Consider the following 13,961-nt stretch of genomic DNA (forward strand, 5'->3'; position numbering starts at 1 on the left):
AGCAGATAGCAGATAACTTTACAGATACTCAACAAATTATTCTCTGCATTTGATAACATTATGTGTTTGTGTGTGTGCGCACGTAGAGTGCATTTTAATGCAGGCTAACTAGATGGGACGACGACGACGACGGCAGCAGATTGCCGAAGTAAACGTTTTTTTTATATAGGGAAGCGTACCTTGTTGTTGTTATTGCTGCTGCTTCTGCCGACTGCCGATTGTCGACTGTCGACTGCCTGTTGCTGCTCTGCTCTCATTTGCCTATAGTATGCTATCTCGTTTGTTCGTCTGTACGTAATAAGCTTACTGCAAGTGTGTGTGGGTGCATGTGTAGCGGTGCTCGAACTTACATACATACACAACACATGCACACATACATGTATGTATGTACAATCAAACATATTTCGTTTAGCTTTCGTGCTGTTGCTGTTTACGAACCCAAGCAAGCAAGCAGTCAGCCAGGCAGGCAGCCATCGAGCAGCTGGGGCTGATTTCAGTTTTATTTTGTCAGTGGCCGCGTTCGGTTATCGGCGAGTTAACGGCGCGTTCAGCGACAGCCGTTTAAGGCCCCCAAAGCCCAGCTTTTACTTAAGTCACGAAAAACAGAAACAAGAACAAGAACAGAGAGCAAAGCAACAGTGATAAACGGCTTTAAATTGTTTCGTTTAAATATTTAAGTTGCGAGTTTTATTCCTTGTTTTATTCTTGGTAAATGAGACAAACTTAATTTATTTAACAAAATGTAAATAATTAGCTTAAGAGAAACAGATCAAGAGAAAAAAATAATAATACAAACATAAAACAAAACAAAAAAATAAAAAGCGAAAGCAAGCGCACAAGATAGGGCACATAAAAAAAAAACAGAAAAATAAAATCATTGTTATTGCATGGAAAATTACTACAAATTTCTTGATCGTCGAAGCTTCGAAAAGCAAAAGAAAACCAACAACAACAATAACAATTGGTTCGGCCATACAGTAAATTAAATGACCGGCAGTATTGTGCTTTTTTTGTGTGCGCGTGCCTGTGTGTGTATGTATGTAAATTTATGTACATATGTATGTGTGCCTAGGCTTTTGTTGGTATTATGCTAAAATTTAAGCTTATGAAATTTGTATGTTTTTTCGCGCCAAATGCATTCATGCTCAAATTCCACTTGTTTTTCTATGTAAAATAATTCAAAAATATCGTTTAGAGTATTTGGATACATTTCCAAATTCAAACAAAAATAATAGGCTAAGAAAAACTATCTTCTTGAACTCAATTCAAAAATAATTTTACACCCAAAATGTAGAAACATAAAATTTCCAATTTTACACCTTTCAATCATCGCTGGGTGGGTACAAAAATCAAGCGATAAATGTATAATCTTAAGAAATAAAAACATACACACACAAACACATTCGTATTTCATTCCGCACACACGGAAAACTTTTCTAAAAACAAAAATTGAGAAGAGAACAACAAAAAAAGCTGAAAATATATATGTTTACATACACATAAACACACACTCATACACACACAAACACACAAGCAAAGTCGACGCAGATGTAAAAACATTTTCAAACTAAAAAAATGTGTAAATTGTAAAATGTAACATATTTGAATATATTTTGTTTTGCTTGTTTCATATTTAATAAAAAAATCTCTTTCACAGTGTTTACTGCTATTTTTGTATGGTATCATTGATTTTATGTAAAAAAAACCAAAAAGAGAAAAGCTGCAGCGGTTATCAGACGATTACAGACCCAAACCTACATATATATATATATATACATATATACATATATTTTATATGTAACATACACATAAATACATTTCGTTTATGTATATGTAAGCGAATCAACGTGCCGCGTTATCAGCCTCGTGCAAAGAGAACAACAAAAATTCAAAAGCGATCTCAAAAGAACAAAAAAAAAGAAACTAAGAAGGTGCCGTGTTGTTGTTACGCCAATGATTTCCAAAGTTGCTGTTACCAACAACAATACCAAGAACAACAGCAACAACACCAACCATTGATAAAGAGCTGAACAGCAGAACATTTAAACGATTTCGTTGTCAGCGCCCCTATGGGTGAGTTGTTCATTCCTGCCTTTATTGGATTAATTAACAGCAGACAATAACTTATAGAAAAAATTAAATACTGTACAATGGAAGGAAAATAATATTATTGGTTATTTTCAGGCTGCAGTGCAATTTATCATGAAAATATGCAAAGTTTTACTTGATGCGTTCGAAACTACTTTTGAAAATGCATAATTTAGATAGATAGTTTAGATATTTTGAAAAGTTTTGATTTTTATAATGAATCTTCCCTTTTTTTTGTTAACTATTTGTAAAAACTCCACTTAACTGTGGAAAAATAATAAGAAGAAAAATATACCTTCTAATTAAAAGCTGCTTCTAAGCTGGACTTGATATCTGAAACTTCAATTTTCATTCCCTCAAAATAAAAGAAACGAATTCATTCGATTTTTAGCTAATTTTGTAATCAGAAGAAATCAAATATTTTACAACACTTCACACACTCACCAAAAACAACAAAAAGGCACAAAAACCACCAAAAATTCGTTGAGAAAATTGCCACTTGACCTACCACACGGAAATCTAAATTAAGCAGCCATTTTGTATGTGTTTTCTCTCTCTTCGAAGCTTGTTTTGCTGTATATTCGCATACATACAGACGACATACATACAAGTTGTGTTCTATGAGCGTAAAGATACAAGCATACATGCATACATACATACATGCATATGAGTAGTTTGTGGCGGCCCACCACATAAGTATGAGAGAGTATGCATGTGTGTGCACACATACATACATACATACTTGCATACATACATATTTGTTTTCTGCGTAAATTTTCTTCATTTCATTAGGCGTAGTTGTTCGCATTTACCTTGTGAGCCAATTGTTTGTTTCACCCACCCTGTAAACACAGGGTGTGTTATTCAAGTGATTCTACTATGTGTTTTTGTACTTAAATATCTTATAAAGTATTAATGATGTGATCTCGTTTTAGCGATATAGGGCATTCAAATAGTTTATCATATTTATTTCCGTAACTTATTTTTGTTTGTTTGTTTTTTGTGCGTTTTTAAGCTCATTTGTTGTTATGTTGACCTTTAACTTGCTGTGCATTCCACACGAATAATTTTTTTGACCCACATCGGCCGTTTGTATTATGTGCCTAATATAATTCGATTAGAGCTTGTCCCTTGGATAAACAACATTTTTGTGATTTAAAGAAAACAACATGCACTTACTAACTATTATTTAGAACTAATAACAAAACAAACTACAATAATGACAAACAAATGAAATACATTGTTAGCAATGTATATATTTATATTTATACAATAATACTAATAGCAACACTTTCAGACGAAATATGTGTGTTTTTTTTTAATATAGCAAAGCTTTAGGACCCTATTAAAATGCTTTTAGAAGTGGAAGAAGACCCTTCAAAAAAGTAAGGTAGAATAACATCAACATTTTAACCATCGTTTTCAACTTATTGGATTTTCATCAAAAGTTAAATTAAAAAATTGAATTTTACGAAAAATGTTGATAATGAACGAAAAACATTTATGAAAATTTGGAATAGATAAATGATTTCCACAAAGTGGTTAAGTGGTGCTATTATTTCAGGAGTAGTACTAATTTAAAATTATAATGGAGTACTAAACAATATATTAAAAATAAACATTTCAATTTACAAATGTACTTCTAAACTGAGAGCTTTGTCTCTCTCGCTCGCACTCTCTTATTTAACAGTTAACATTGCGTCTAATGCGGTCTAATAAAAAATGAAAACAAAACCAATAAAAAAAAGGCTAAGGAACTGGAAGCCGTTTATGCCAATTATGATATCAATTGTTGCTATGCCAACAAGCACCAGAGGGAACTCACGTAGTACTCGATATTGTGGTCGGTCGCATAACTGTTTTTTTCTTTTTGTTGCTAAGCGTGCTTAAAAATGTGTGCGAATGTGTTTGAGTGAGTGTGTGTGTGTGTGCTTAAATGACTGAAGTGTTGTCTGAACTATGTTCATATAGAAATTTAATTGAATGTTACAATAAATTTGTTGAATGCCCCATCCCCAGCAGCAGCAGCAGCAAGCAGACAACAAAATTTATCAACTGGAAATGTATACATTTTAACCTTGCGAAAGTTTTGATTATTGGAGAACTTTGGCAGAAATTTTTGATTGCTTTCAACTAATAGGTAAACTTCAACCTGCTTGTGTGTTTTGTGTTTGTACAACATTGTTGCTGTGTGTTAATGGCATCTGCAAATCTCTTAAGAAATAAACGAATAACCTAAATGTTGTGCAACGTACAACAAGCACACTCAACGTGCCTCAAAATGCTGCAGTGCGTTAGAAGACAGCAACAGCAAACAGCAACAGCAAACAATGCTTCTGTAGTACCAACAACAGTCAGTTACTTTGTTGCATGCATGTTTGTATGTAAATTCCGTCACTTCTATGGTCGTAAATTGAGTTGACTGAACTTGCAACAGCAACAGCAGCAGCAACAACAGTCTTTGAGGCAGAATATCTTAGCAAGTCTCCCAGTTGCCAATTGCACACTTGTGCAAATTTTTCACAAAATTCCTATGTGGTCTTTCTGTCCACAAAAGAAAGGTTGCACTCAAAGTTGCAATCAAATTGAAATTTGTGCTCAGTTTAAAAGAATTTTTAAATGGACTATAAATAGAATCCATTTTTCACTTAAAGACCTGTGCAGCATTAAAAATACTTGAAATCAAATATTTATTATTTTGTTTAATTTAAATATTTTTTAATTTTATTTTTGAGTTAATTGAATTGATTATTATTTACTTTTTGGATTTTCTGTGGACATTAACATTAACTTTAAAAGTGTTTCACTATTCAATTTAATATAGATTTAGAGAATGACAGCTGGCAGCTCGTATAATAACAGAGTATGCCACATCCACTTATGCCCGACTACAATTTTATTTTACTTGTTTTGGAGCTACAAATCTATATTTGTATATAGAGACGTACATTTGTCTGCCTTTATATTAATAGCAAAGTTTTATTTGTGTTATCAGTTCACATCGTTTCTAAGCCATTTTAGTGTCTCGTTTATAATCAGCACTAAATGTGTGAAAATTTGCTTATAAAATGAAAAAAATTAATTAATAGCCATGCAAAAATCGAATACATTTGTTGATAGTGGAGCGTGTTTGGGGAATAATAATTTCGATTTGGGCAACGGTGCTGATATGGCTAATCAAGATTGATTGACCAAGCATGAACAGTCATAAAACTTGTATATTGTATATTGTTAATCTAATCAATTTAGTGTTGATTTTAGTTGTTTTTTTTTTTGTTAGCAATTACACTTGGCAACAACTGCAAGATTGTCAAGGCTTCGTTTATGTACAAGTGATTTAATAAATGTAACTTTTTGCACTCTTTTTTTTGCATTAGTGAAAGTCTAAATTTGAGCTTTCAGATCAAAGACTGTGTTTAACAAGTCAACGCTTTATCGATATTGGCAATGTGACGTCAATGAAACTTTGATATCAGACTGATTAGATGCAATTTGTTTTGTTTTCAAATGTAAGTTAACTTATTTAGATTTATGACGTCAGGAAGTCAATCTGTATGAGTACAGACCTATTTATTGTCAATAATAACAAGTTAGAATGCTCTCCCTGAAGGAGATATCCAGTAAAAAGAATAGCATTGCACACGACTTTATTATACCCCTTTGTATACTTTTAATGGGCACGTGGCATATAAAAATGCGAAACTGGGCTGTAATTAAATTTAGCTGGAAACCGCTTTTTATAAACAAACATCAGTGTGTGTGTGTGTCTGTAAGGATAATTAGTGCTTAACTAATTAGAGTGGGTTGAATAATTAATAGAGGCCTGAGAACGTGCAGCCCAAGACAGATGTATGTGCATAATTGTGGTCAGCTGTGGGTCGATTATGCAGCTAATTGAAATATTAATGTTGCAGCCAGGTAAAACGGGAATTCAATTAGCTCATTGCTTCTGCTGCTCTTGTGGTAAGTGGCAGGTGGTTAGGTGGCAGGTTAATCAAAATAACATGCCAGGCGAGAGAGTCTCGAGTGTTTTTTTTTCTTTTTGATGCCATTTGGCAACATTCAAACACTTTTGCTGCTTGTTGTTGATACGGATACAGTTTGGGCCGTTGCCCGTTGTTCTATTTTCGGTCCGTGTGACGAGTTGTTTACGTCCGACAACGACTAACAGTAAAATATTTACCAAAATAAAAAGAAAAATGATATTTAATTTTATACAATTTCATAGCCCGGTTGAGCGCATAGTGAAAAGTTAAAAGTAAAAAGTAAAAAGTTGAAAGTAATATGATTTGTTGGCATGGTTACTCGCTGTCAGGTTAGATGGCCTCAGCTCTCTGTTTGACTCGTTGCCACAAGTGAAATGTGTCAACATGTTGCAAAACATTAAAAGTTCAGACCACACAAACACACACACACACACACACACACACACACACACACACCCTCAAGCACACATAGAACACAAGAGAATATTTGACAGGTAGACAGGCAAACATCTAACGATCATTTTTGGTATTCAAATGCAATGCAATCTTACAGTCGACTCGTACACTCAGAGAATAATAGGCATTCAATTGAACAAATTTACCAAAATGAAAGGCGCGTTGTAAACTGAAAAAATGTATATTATAATCATAGAAAATATTTCTAAAAAGTAGAAATGCAAACGTTTGAAGTTGCGAGTTTGAATCTCTGTGAATTGGAAACATATTGGAGTATATATAATAACTTATGAACTTATAAACTACCCAATCTTGGTCTATAAAATATTAATATTTAATAATCTATATAAAAAATGTAAAATTTGACAATTTGTATTTCTAAAAATATAAAAATAGTTCCTGGAATTATTAAAGAAAACCCATGTTTCTTTTTTAAATCTGCCTAATATTAAATTTTATTTATTTATAATATTTATTCTGAGTGTATCCTAAAATCTGTACTAAAACATTCACAGAGGGAGAGAGACAGTTGGGTAGCAGAAGTCATCTGATAGTGCATGACTTTTCCCCATCCATAGCTTACCTATTCATGTGGACAAGTGTGTGTGTGTGTGCGTATGAGTGATTTAACTAATGACTTCAAATAACGTAAACTGATGCCAGCTTTATTTAAATGCCATTTGCATTCGGTGTTCTTATGTCAGTTGATTGGCAATCGGATTATTTGGCTTGCATTCGAATCACGCATTCTATTTTAATCCGCATTGCTTCTATTTCGAGCAGTGCGCAGCTGGGCTGCCATTTAAATGCATCGCAGTCTATTAATCAAATTACAAAGTATCTATCGACAGATGTGCACGCAAAGTAATTCAAATGCCAAAACTATTTGGTGCATTTGCTTAAATATATATATACACATATCTCTGCATATATATATATATGTATTTGATTTCCTCACAATCAGCTGCTGTTGCGTTGGCACATTCATATGCCCCGAATGCTTTTCGGGCTTATACCCGTACAGAGGAAAGGTTATTATAAAATTGTTGCGTAGCTTGTAACGCATTAATTGAGACGCCTGCGAACCCATAAGGCATATATATTCTTGAACAGTATCGCAAGCCTCGTCTGTCTGTTTCTATGCAAATTAGTTGCTCAATTTTGGCTGATGAAATTTGGCATAATATTGATAACTTAGTTCTTGTATAAACCACTTTTTTGTTGACCAAATACGTTTTATTATGCTGCTAACATTTGGACAGAAAACCATCAAAATCGGATTAGTCTATATAATTCTCCAATTTATAGTTAAACTTAGATGTCGTCAATTCTACTACGATAAATAAGGGTATATCAAATTTGGTCTGTTTTCTTATTTTGTTGTTGTTTTATTTTATAAATTTAGTTTCAAATGCAATGCCAGTGCACTGAACTACACAGCAAATGGAAAATAGCAAATAGAATAGAACACAAAAGCGAATAGAACAGTTCAAATATCTTTATATATATCTATATACATATATATATATATATATATATATATATATACATACATGCATAGTGCATGCAATTAGGCACAAATATTTTGGTGTGCAAACGATTTAAATGTAGTTCCTACAAATATTCTGTAATTTGCTGGGGGAGGGGCTACTATATACATATCTACAGATTTATTTGTATATATATATATATATATATATATATATATGTATGTATGCAGACAGACATGTATTAAAATATTAAGGCAATGAACCTAAAAAAGGGCAAACACGCTCTTATCAATAGCTAAATGCAATAAAGACAAACGCAAACAGACGCAACAATAACAGCAACAACAACAACAACAACAAGAACAACAATGACAACCACAACAATAACAACAACAAAATCAGCGTTAATAAGTAAAAAACTACGACCACAAAACAGCGCGTGTTTTCTCTCGCTGTGCGAGTGTGCGAGTGTGTGTGTGTGTGTTTGTTGGCATAACTGTTTTTTTTTGTATTTTTTATTTTATATACACTTGCAGTGTACATACTACATATGCAAATATCAACGGCACAATTCACGTCAGCAAGCGGTAGTCAGAGCAACAGGCTAAATTAGCAGCAATAAGTGCGGCCCAACAATATTTGTTTGTTTTACGCTGCGTATGAGCGATGGGAACGCGACGTTATGTATACGCAGTGGTGTGCGGGTCGTGCGGGTGTATCTGTGTATGTGTAAATCTCAAATATATTGGGAAATTTAACGCAAATGCCGCTTTTCGATATGCAAACAGAAAACGTGCTCGCAAACCGGAATTGGAATCGGAATCAGAACTTAAATCCAACAAAATACCGGAACTGATGAAAGAGCGGGTCAGAAGCTAACCATCAAAGCAGAACATTATCATTATGGTCGATCCCAATACTTTGGTGTATGTTTGTCATTATGTTTGTGTTCAAATTAGTCTACATAGTCTCTGAAATCCGAGAGAGATAAGGTAGACCGATTCGGTTGTTGATCCTCATGAAATATACATATATATATATATTTGATGGTATCGGAGATGCTGCATTCGGCATTTTATTTGTTCAATTTCATCATTTTTAGCTATTTTTAATGGGTTCAGAGTATAATTCGTGCAGATCTCAGTCCATCTGCCGGCAAACCCAATTTCATTATATATTTTTTTGTCGATGTGAATAAGATGTTTGTTGATATCAAAGAATTCCGTCGAGTGAGGAAATAGAATCGAAATTCGTTTCGTTTCGGCTTAGCAACGTGTGTTTCAAAATGAATATAAAACTTGTTTGCAAATCATATTCTGTGCGTTGTTTTCGAGCTTTTCTTTATGTTGAACACTTTCAAATTTCCTGTTTAATCACAAATTGTTATGTATTTTGTATACCATGCGACACAGTAGCTCCATGCTAACATTTTCGCCATCTTCGAGCTGGGCAAGCAGAACGGCCTCGGGCAGTTGCGGAGCATCGATGCTTGGCACAGAGACCAGACTATATGCAAACACTTTCATACTGCAATGACGAGCGACAACTACCTGAAATACAGAAAACAACAATATTTACTAATATAAAGTCCCTTTTTGGAATAGTTAATAAGTTGAAAGCAGGCAAACGGAGTAAGGTTACCTCGTGAACGAGGGACATGCCGACGGTATCGGCGCCAATTTGTTGCAAAAGTCGATGTTCGGCTGGCGTCTCATAGGCGGGGCCACCCAGACAACAGTAGACGCCCGTCCAAATGCGATTCTCGCATCCAATCTCATGGGCAATCTCCTGGGCCTTCTCGATCAGTTGCTGATCATAGGCATTTATCATGCTGAAATGACGATCGCCAAAGCGTTGATCATTCGGCCCGATCAGCGGCGAATTGTCAATCATGCCCAATATATTGATGTGATCCTTAACGAGCATTATGTCGCCCACATTGTAATGCTTATTGACGGCAGCCGATGCACATGTCACGAATAGATATTCAATTCCCAGCAATTTCATGACACGCACCGGCATCGAACAGCTGCCCACCGGATTGCCCTCGTAGACATGAAAGCGTTCCTGCATCGCAATCACATTCGCCCCCATCAAAGTGCCAGCAAATAGTTTGCTCTTATGCAAATCGTCCGTGTACAGTTCAAATTTTGGTATCTCCGAATAGTCGATAACAATGGGATTCTCAATTAGCTGGGCCAGCATATCCAAATTGGAACCGCATACCACACCGAATTTGGGTCGTATCTCAGTTCGTGCAATTATAAAATCAGCCATTCTCTTGCAATCCTCGTAGCTAAAGATAGCTGATTGCGGTGTTAGCAGTATTTTTTTGGGTGGGGCAGCGGCTTCTTCCTTCAGCTGCTTCTCTGCCAGCATTTTCATCCGACGGATTGTCAGCGCTGTCTTTACGGCGCAACAATCCTTGTTGCACATTTTCAGTTTGGAGTTGGCCGCAGCTCTGTTTACGCAAATGTTTGCTTATTTTTGAAGTTTACATGCTATCGGTTTAAGTGAAATATTACTTGAAAACAAAGTCAGGGAAACATTTTATGTTTTGTCGAATCTAAAAATAAATTTTAAACCGAAACAGTAACTAGACGTCTATATATATATGTATATTTGTTTTGATTAAACAGTTGTTCAAAGTTGCTTATGCAAAGATAATTTTAAATCAAGAAAATTTTGTTTGTAATTGAGAAATCAAAATCGATATCTGTATCTGTATATATTTTATAGTTAATTATTGAACAAAATGCCGTGTTTTCTGCCCATGTTTTGTTTACTAATGCAAATATATTCTCATAGATTAAAATTTTCTCAAAATCTATTCTAAGCATCTAATTATAATAATAGTATTTATTATAAAACAAATTAATAAAATCAGACTACTATTTGTATAATAAAGCATCCTTAGTCGGCTCTTCATTATTCAATTTTTTAAATTTATAGTGAAATTTTTGATGTCGGCAATTTGACTTCGATTCAGAAGGGTATGTAATCTTTAGCCTGCCCAAATTGGCTGTTCTCTCTTGGCTTTAAATTATAAGAACATTTTATATGACACAGAATGTGCTCAGCTCCAACGTCAGTCAAAGATTGTTTCCAAATTAGCATAATGTTGTTGGAACGCAGCTATTTGAGTCTGTTTCGGTTAAAATCCCATTGCATTCACAGAAATCTGTGAGCGTTATTTTCCAGTGAAGTGCTCTAAGCTAGTTTTCAGCTTTTCCATTGATGTTGTTATTGTTATTGCTGCTGTTGTTGTTATTGCTGTTGTTGTCGGCATGTAATTTATCTCAGGGCATCATTATAATCATGCGGTTTGATCGAAGCAACAAGAGCAACAATGTCAACAAGTCTAAACCAAAGCCAAAGCCAGAGCCAAAGCCAAAGCCAGAGCATGGACAACGAACGTGACTCTGACAACAACATGAACGGCAATAACAATAACAACAAAAAACGACAGCAAAAACAACAACAGCAACAACATCAACAACATCAACAACAACAACATTTTGCCTGTAACTTAAGCAACTTGGTGCCCACTCAAATGACAATAACGAAGCGCTGCAAAAGTTTTCTATTTCAGTGTGTTGCTGTTGTTTTTTTGTTTTTTTTTGTTATTGTTTTTGTTTTTATTTTTTGTGTTGTTGCTTTCGTTACATTGTTATTGTAAATTTCATAAATTTATGGTCTTTTTTATGGGCGCACATTGCGCATGCTAAACGCTTCAGCGATTTGCTCAGTGCCAGCGTCTCAGATCAGCTAATGAAGCTATACACATAAAAATGTCTATGTATTCTATTGTATATATATGTATATATATATATATAGCTGCGGAGCAAAAAATATAAATAGAAAATATATCAAATAGTTGAGCTGTGCTAATTCGTTTATTCTTATCCTACTGTGTTAATTTGTTTATTATAACGAAATCCTCTTAGAAAATTGTCTGCCTTTAGACGAGGATATTGGTAAGAAATGCTGTTAAAAGATCAGACAAAATGTAAGTGTAGCTTAAGAAGAGGATTTGTGTTTAATAAACGAATTAACATCGAAGTCATTGTTCAAGCTTTAGTTTGATACGAATACTATTTTGTTGGCCAGCATTGTACGTGGGCAAGCCCAGACTGCCCCTCCCAGTCAGCAGCAGTTAACAACAACCAGCAGCAGGCAGCCAGCAACCAGCAGCAGTCAGCAGTCAAGCGTCGCAGTTGTGGCTCTGGCAGACGCCTCTGTTGACTGATGTGCGCCGAAAACCACATGGAAAAAATATTAAATTTGACTTGTGGCGAGTGTTGATTGACTGTTGTTGCGGCGTTTGTTGTTGTTGTTTATTGGTTTACACAACTAATTAGCGAAGAAATGAATTATAATGGCATGCCCAGGCTAGCGGCAAACAAACAACAGGCAACATTCAACAACCAAACAATCAACAGACAACAAATGAATAGCCAACAACTAACCAACACACACAGGCACAGACATAGTCATACTTACCATGCAAATGAGACTGCCTTTAAAGTTAAACACAAACACAAACATTCAGTTTAATAAAGAAAAACAATAAAAACAACAAAAAAAATATATCAACAAGTCTAACAAATGCCGTGGCTGACATTGAACCGTTCAAAACGACGACGACAACTTGGACGGGTCGTATGAGTGTTATATTCAAATCACATACGCATACGCATGGTAAACAACTGACGTGTTGTAAATATTACACAGCAAATGTAACTAGTACCATTTTGGCCTCAGGGCAGAGATAAGCATACACATTTCCTCGAACGCTGCACAGAATTGAAAGTTATTAAGGCTCTGACACAAATCCCCTGTTTGTCTTTTGTACCAACAAGATAAGACAAGATAAATCGACAACAAATATAATATTATTTTTAGCAAATTTAATATTATTTTTAGCAAATTTAATATTATTTTTAAAGTATGTAATTTGTGTTTGGCTTTCAGCAATAAATTGTGAAAAATAAATTAATAAATTAAATTCCATAAATTACTTGGAATAAATTCGTAAAATTTCCAACATACTATACGAATGTTGAATGTTCAGAATGTTGTGTCCCTTACGAGTAAATGTACAATGAAATATGTCAGAAAGCTTCGAAAGTATTTAGTTCATATTGAAAATACGCATTTATCAAGTATACGTTACATTTAAGAAAACTGAATGCATTTCTTCTTCGATTTATTTGGTTTGGTTTTGTTCCGCGATTGGAGCACAATTAGCAAAACAATTAGCTTGTACATCTATCAAAGCTAACAAATTTTGTATGGTTTTTTTCTTTTTCTTTCTTCGTTTCAGTGCATGCTGAAAATTGCAAGTTGAATTTTGGCCAGGCGGCAACTAATCACCTGATTGCAAATACCAATGAAAACCAATGAAAACAACGTCTACAAATATAGCACATACGAAACGAGCAGCGAAACAAACGCTTCTAAGGGACAGCTGAAGAAGAAGAAGAAGAAGTTTGGGCCTCGCAGTCATACGTACAAGTGCCTGAATCATAATCCGCTAATAGATCTGTTAGAGCTCGGCATACATGTACTAAAGATACTTAAGCAGAGACAGCCACAGTCATAGTCACAGTCACAGTTACTCAAGCAGTGTCCAAGTCCGAGTCTCAGACTGAGTCGCGGAGTCCAAGGTACAACTGCTGACCAGAGCCAAGTGCAAGTGCAACAGCGCAAGCTAAAGTCGTTGTTGAAGCGTTTGTTTTCTTTTTTTTTTGGTTTTTTTGTTGAAGCAACTCACACCCACCTAAGTCTTTGAATTCGAATTTTTCGATTCGACTGTGGCAAAATAAAATACAAAAAAACGTCGAAGTAGGCACCTTAATTGCCCTGACAGCCACAGCCATAGCAGCAGCAACAGCAGCAACAGCCGCAGCAGCAGCAGCAGCAACAGCAGCAACAGCAG

General features: G+C 34.9%; 1 protein-coding gene and 1 long non-coding RNA gene across 3 annotated transcripts; one reads left to right on the forward strand and one right to left on the reverse strand.

Moving 5' to 3' along the window:
* The first annotated feature begins 497 nt into the window (after positions 1-497).
* On the forward strand, positions 498-13,945 carry LOC116804967. 2 transcript variants are annotated; one of them, XR_004364957.1, is made up of 4 exons: positions 498-708; positions 1,658-1,674; positions 1,839-2,073; positions 13,347-13,945. It is a non-coding gene; the product is annotated as an uncharacterized LOC116804967 (long non-coding RNA). The 2 variants fall into 2 exon arrangements; XR_004364958.1 differs by lacking the exon at positions 1,658-1,674.
* On the reverse strand, positions 9,335-10,504 carry LOC6561292 (purine nucleoside phosphorylase). Its single transcript, XM_001986306.2, has 2 exons — positions 9,662-10,504; positions 9,335-9,570 (listed from the first exon to the last, which is right to left on the reverse strand). The coding sequence occupies exons 1-2, from the start codon at positions 10,454-10,456 to the stop codon at positions 9,394-9,396; spliced, it is 972 nt and encodes a 323-aa protein (XP_001986342.1). The 5' UTR covers positions 10,457-10,504; the 3' UTR covers positions 9,335-9,393.
* Positions 13,946-13,961: the final 16 nt, after the last annotated feature.

The sequence above is a fragment of the Drosophila grimshawi genome, unplaced genomic scaffold (genome assembly GCF_018153295.1).
Source record: "Drosophila grimshawi isolate 15287-2541.00 unplaced genomic scaffold, ASM1815329v1 contig_1367, whole genome shotgun sequence".
NCBI classification, from domain to species: domain Eukaryota; kingdom Metazoa; phylum Arthropoda; class Insecta; order Diptera; family Drosophilidae; genus Drosophila; species Drosophila grimshawi.

Excerpts from the sequence above, each read along its gene's own strand:
- LOC6561292 (XM_001986306.2), bottom strand. The coding sequence starts at position 10,456 with ATGTGCAACAAGGATTGTTGCGCCGTAAAGACAGCGCTGACAATCCGT. Across the intron at positions 9,571-9,661 it reads GCATGTCCCTCGTTCACGAG|GTAGTTGTCGCTCGTCATTG; the intron begins GTAACCTTACTC and ends TCTGTATTTCAG.